This window comes from Battus philenor, unplaced genomic scaffold (assembly GCF_028537555.1).
Source record: "Battus philenor isolate CCGP_79_NKW_IND1 unplaced genomic scaffold, ilBatPhil1.0.hap1 SCAF_6, whole genome shotgun sequence".
Lineage (NCBI taxonomy): Eukaryota > Metazoa > Arthropoda > Insecta > Lepidoptera > Papilionidae > Battus > Battus philenor.
Window position 1 is genome coordinate 13,459,522 of NW_027181726.1, and position 6,444 is coordinate 13,465,965.

Genomic DNA, 6,444 nt, shown 5'->3' on the forward strand with positions numbered 1-6,444 from the left:
TGTTCCGGTTTGAAAATAAATAAACATTTAATCATCGTGTTAATTGAATGAATATATCCAAAAGCATTGTATATGTATGTATGCGTTGATTAAATAAAATATTATGTAAATAAAATTACGAGACATCCAAAATTGCTGTCCCTTTCATTTTATTTCGTAAGGTGAGTAAAAGAGGCAGAACACGGAATTTACTATCAGGAGCAATTATTCTTTGGAAGAAACAAAGAGCCTGACAGCCTCTCTATAGACCGTTTAACGACTTTGAGCTTCTTAATAAGAATCGTAATATAAATGAAATAAAATATCATTACCATTGTTAACAAGTCTCTTAAGTTTTCCATCTTTCAACTTCACGTGAACTGAAAGGTCGCGCCATACCAGCGTGCAAGGTCGCGGAGGTTGCGTCGAGCCGAGGAGATCTTCAATTTCTTGAAAACACGATTCGCCTTTTGATGGTGTGTACTTGTGTTCAACTGGTTCCTGGAAAAAAAGAATATTATTATAAATCAAGATTAAATTACTACTTATTTACTTATTTTATTTTATACTGTATTTCTGCACTCAATGTTTTACTTTAAATTTTCTTGAACCGTTTAAAATTAATGAATTAAATAAACACGTAAAAATATGTCACTAGAAAGCGTAGAGTTTTGTATAAGCTTTAATAATGTCGTAAAAGTCGTGGTTACCTCGACTAAATAATTAAAAAGAATTTATAAAGTTTTTTTTTCTTAATAATCATCAATTAAATTTATGTACTAACAATTGATTAAAGAAAATATTTCTCACCCAAAAATAGCTTATTTCGGAACTGATGGACATTGTGTTAATCTCGTCCGACCGACAGTTTATGTTTGATGCAAATGTTTCGAGTCGGCTTAAAAATAAGGGTAAGAGGGAAAGTATTTTTTAATCGCATACCGCACGAACAAACGTTACGACATAATTATCAATTACACATTCTTTTTCTTATACGCTCGAAAGGCTGAATTTTTAATCGAATCGATAGGTCGTTACGACTCGAAAAAGTCATTCGACAGGTTAGGCATACCGGAGCTTCCGACGTTATGTCAGCCGGGTCTAGTTTCCGACATTGATTATTTCTTAAAAACAAATTCGTGTTCGGCTTAAATAACGAATGTGGAAAATAACAAATGACGTATGTACTATAAATATGTTTTAAGTTACATAAAAAAAGTTTTAATTACACTATTTTTAATAGTTCTTAACATGAGTTATCTATTAGTAATAATTTTATTGTGATCTGGATCTTATTAACTTTAAAAGATCTTGTGGATAACAGCGTACCTTACTTATTTTATTGATATAACTATCTATACCTTCCGCGCATTATTACGCAACCAACTGAAATAAATTTGAAGTAAAAATATTACACAAATATTCAATTCGTTTTGAATAATTTAAAGACTTAATTCATTTGGAAAATATTGTGATATTGCAACGTTTCGTGTCAATTTGATTTTTATTCAAGTGCTATGGAAAACACAATATTTCTTGTTTTTCCATCTGGTACGTAAACGAATATGTCACATTGAATGTTTAATCATTAATATTTGCTTTCTCTCTAAAATTCCTAGAAGTTCTGCAAATTCAATCACTCATAATTCCAAAAAATTGTAGAATAATTATAGTCTATACAGTTTCTTTAGTAGTTTTTAAAATTACTTATAATAATAATTTTTTATATAAGTTGTTGATAACATGTACTTTCTTATATGCACATGTCAGTTAAAAAATATTTATCCAGGTCGTCCGAAAATAATCTAAAATAATTATAGGTTATGTTTTCATCTTCGTATCAAACAATTAAATTTATTTAAACGAACCGCTTGATTTATATATTAAGATTCAAAGATTTAAAGTAATCGTATTTATATACACTGTCTGTAACGAAACTAAAAGGCTCTGCAATGTATTTAGCCAAAATGTCTCTATTTATTTCCTAAAGATTTGTATTTTAAATATATAACCCGCTGGTTTATTTAGTATTCGAACTTGCAAACTTTAATCTAGAAGTTTCAACTTGTTTTTATTACAAATCTGTTACCTATAAGTGTATCGAAACTGTACAATTATTGTGACATCATTATTCCGGTTAAAAACTTTGCGAAAAAACTGAAACTGTCTCATTAAAAATATATTAATCAAGATATTTAAATTTTAAAGTATGCGTATACAACATAAACCTCGCAGTACACGTATCTCGGGAACTCGATATATGTGTGAAACCGATCTAAAAACCACAGCATCTCGTTTGTCTCATATAACACGGAGTGAATCTATGTCGCGGTTTCATTAAATATTCTAACTTTTAAATGCATATCTAGTTTGAACAGAAAGTAAAAAGACTGCATATAAAAACGAAATTTTATGGCATACACAATTCAACATCTTTCGATTCCTGGGAATATACTTTCACTGTCCAAATTTGTTTACTTCTTGAATTTTTTTTCATTTACAGAAATGAGTATAATCACGCTTTACTAAGGACATGACAAATCAAGTTATTTATTTCTGATGTTGATAACTTTGTCATACTTAAACATTTATATGCACATAGATATGTGAGCAAAGATGAAAAGATGGGGAAACTTAAATCTAACGTCGTCATCCTTTCAGCCTATAGAAGCCCATTGCAAGGCAAAGGCTTTTCCAAAAGATATCTAAGGATATGTATACTATAGTTGTATACTATAATATAATGTATACCACGCTCGGGTTGATGATCGCGATATGATGATACGGAAAAGGCGCTGCTTACCATCCTGTGGAAATTTGTTTGTTGGCAGTAGTGTTCTTATATATTCTTATAATTAATCCCCAAAGTGTGAATTATATAAATTTATATCCAGGGAATCGAACCCGCCACCTACGATGGCAAGTCTCTATCCTCTACCGCTAAGCTACCATTACTAATAACATAACATAACTTAGAGATGCTTAAGTGAAAATTATTGAATCTGTCATCCATAGACTTATCATACATTTGCCAGGAATTTATTCCACATCCGAGGAAAAAGAAGAAATTGTAGCTGACATAAATGAAAAAGAAGAGAGTGGCAAAAGTATCGTAGACAGAGAAATAACGGAAAACACAGAAGGAATAGAGAAGAAATGATGTAAGCTGATAAAGCAGAAATAACTAAACTAACAGAATTTTCTGCTGACGTTTGCGCGACTTTAACTAATCAGATTGAAACCGCGCGCTCTTCTTGTATTAATAGTCATAAGGCCGTCTCTGGATCTGGCTCTGAATAACTAAGTTTAAAAGCAGGTACTGTTTATAATTTTCTAAAATAATTCGTTACATCAATGTATTATTGATTTCTTGTTCGAGTTTTGCATCAGTTCTAACTGTATCAAATATTTAAATAGTTTAATAATAGAAGAGCTTCATCAAAACCTGTCTATAATTAAAACATTTCCAAAATGTCTTAATATTAGCAAATCACTCTAATTTATAAGTCTTTAAGTCCGTGATTCTTCTGGTATACTTCGGCGATAAAACACTTTGTTAATGTTTTATTTAGAACTACCTGCACACAATAGGTATTTTATCAATGAATTTTATTATTTTTAATTAAACTAGTGGAAAGAAAAGTTTAAAAATGTATAAGCAATCTATATATTATACATCTGCTTTTCAGTCAATAGACGTTCACTACAACACATAGGCCTTACTCAGAGATAGGCACGACGGCTGGTAATGTGCTGCTCACATCAGGCGACTTCTCGCGTCTTTCTATATCGTCGGTGCATCTACCCATGCTGCGTCTACCGGCTCAAGGTCGCCCCAACGGCCATTGATTATAAGATCGAGGTGCTTCATCCAGCTGCCAGTTCAAACGAGCAAAACTTCGAGCTATTTCAATGAACTTGATTCTTCTGCAGATCTACTCATTTCTAATTCAATATGGCAGCGAAATTATATTATTAAATTGTATTTTATATATACTATATAGTGTATAGTAGACCAAAAAAATATTATTTTTTTATTTAGTTTTTATATCATCGGAATATGAACTTTTCTTAAAAAAAATCCAACAAACATAGTTAAATTTTGTAATCACTTTCTGAGCAAGTTTTTTAACGTCTTATCAAGGTCTTGAGTAATAACTGAATATAAAAATATTCAATTAAAAAACTATTAGTAGGTAAAGTTAACGGAAGTATAAAATTACTTATAAAATAACAACTTCTTTGGTGGGCAGACAGAGCTATATGGACCCTCCATGTGGTCATCCTCGGTACTTTAAATATAACCCCAGAATTTCCTTCGCTACACTGTAATGCCATACATTAACGACAAAATATCTCTGGTATCTATGGTAGTCTTTTAACGTTTGAACCGTCTTCTCGTCGAATGTCTATTAGAACTTTTTTCAATAATAAAACCGGCTTAAAAATGCCTGGGCGGCGAACAAAATCCAATATAACGTATCGTTATGGATGCGACGTAAGCTGTGGTCGTCTCGAAAATTTATGGTGAATTAAAACCGTGCGCGTCTATAAAATTCCACGTCTTTGGTGTAACAAAACCACGTTCTTATTTTGAAAAATTTTAATTCCCATACTTGTTAAACTCGTTTGCAAGAAAATATAATTGGAAGTTCTAGCGATAAAGTACATTAGTCCAGCCATGCTTATTTAAGTCCAAGACTTCCTTCCTAGGATAATATTTAAAAATATATCAAAAGCATCATCAAGTAAAGTTTTCGTTAATAAGCTAACTCAAGTTAGCTCCTAGTCTATATAACCAGAACGTAAATTCAACACCGTATGTAACTGAAAAACATTTATCATTATGATTTCCGCCATATGACGTCCACAGATGGATTTAGGCTTTCCTCATAGATTGACAGAAGGACCTCTACAATGTGGACTGTCCTTCTTATCGGTGGGGACGACTTACGCTGCTCTTACTTGAAAATTAACATGCAGTGTACAGGTAAATAGATTATATTTATAAATACTATATGATAAACGACACGTGTTGTAGATTAGTTGTAGAAATATTTGATTAACTATAAATGTAGTTATATATGTATATTCCTGTCAACTGACAGGTCTCATGAATACGTAAACATTTCATAAAGTTTTCATTAAATAAAGTCTATTATAGTCTTTAAAACTTAAAACTCATTTATCAACCTAAAAAAAATGGCGGAATCTATCAACATATGAGTGAACGCTCTAAAAAAATTTATTAGAAATAATTCAAAAGTCGCAGTAAATATTGAACTCTTGGATTATTTCTCGTGTTTCGGGCGGTATTTATCAAACTTTACTATTACTGCGGTATCATACCGTTTTGCAAAAGAATTTTATTTCAATACAAACTTTTGGTCATAATTAGTAAAAAAAACAGCACTTCAAAATAAATTGATCACATATTAATTATTACGTAATATTATCAGAACAAATGCTTCCTTAACTGTCAATAAAAATTAATTAATGCATAAATGCAATTAACTGGTCACTTCAATACTATGATAAATGTAATTATGTAGTAACCAGTCATTTAAAAACTATTAAAATTACTGTTAGTCATTGTTTTACAAATTACAAATAATAATGGATGCGTAACAATTTGTAAGACTTTTATTTTTTTACCTTGTAATATACAAATTAACTTTTATGTATTAATATTTGCTTCCGTCTTCAAGTCTTTGAATCATTATTTTTCGTAGTTATTTATTTAATCCTGCTTTTGTAATCATGGCTTTTTATTTATTAACTTTATTTTTAATAATTTTTAACAAGTCAGCAATATGAGCTAAGAATTTAAGGAATATGTTATGAAGTTTTTTTTAAGAATTTTCCTGAGTGACACGTGATTTGGAAGATAATTGGGAAATATTTTAATCAATAGATAAAAACTATTGGTAACATTTTGAAATACAATTAAACTAATTTCAATACTTACGTATATTTTTACTAAGAAAATTACTGACTTGTCTATGCAAATACTTACGTGATAATCTTCCCCATCAGACTTAATTTCTGAGGAATTAATAGAGGAAGGTAAACTTGAGTCTTTTTTCACGTCCACAATTTTGTCCGAGTCGCTCATTTTTCCGTCACAATTTCTTGAGAAATGTCACACTCAAAAATCTCATTCAAAATTTGTAACGTAACATTTTACCGCGAGCGCGGCGCGGCTTGTCCGAACGTTGGGTGCTGAGGTCCGCGTAACCCAACGACGAATGCGACGTATGATGTGCGTCAAAAGAGGACGGCGACAGTTTTAGACAGAGAGAACCCATAGGTATTCCAGTTTGAATAAGGAATAGAGAAATAATGCACTAACGTCTTACAATTATTTCATGTGATGTGATTCAATGTGGTAAGCGTGGTATAGTAGTAAATTGTAAAAATTAATTTAATTTTTGTATTATTATATTTCGTCCCTTAGGTCATTTT

At 30.9% G+C, this 6,444-nt stretch overlaps 1 protein-coding gene across 1 annotated transcript in view; it reads right to left on the reverse strand.

The window, feature by feature from the left end:
• The window catches only part of LOC137930664 (protein scarlet-like), a 28,644-nt gene extending 22,437 nt beyond the window's left edge, over positions 1-6,207 (reverse strand). Inside the window, exons 1-2 of the mRNA XM_068774000.1 lie at positions 5,996-6,207; positions 312-480 (exon numbers count right to left, since the gene is read on the reverse strand). Coding sequence (XP_068630101.1) covers positions 312-480; positions 5,996-6,094 — 268 coding nt within the window. The 5' untranslated portion in view covers positions 6,095-6,207. The remainder of the gene's footprint in view (positions 1-311; positions 481-5,995) is intronic.
• Between the last annotated feature and the right edge of the window lie 237 nt (positions 6,208-6,444).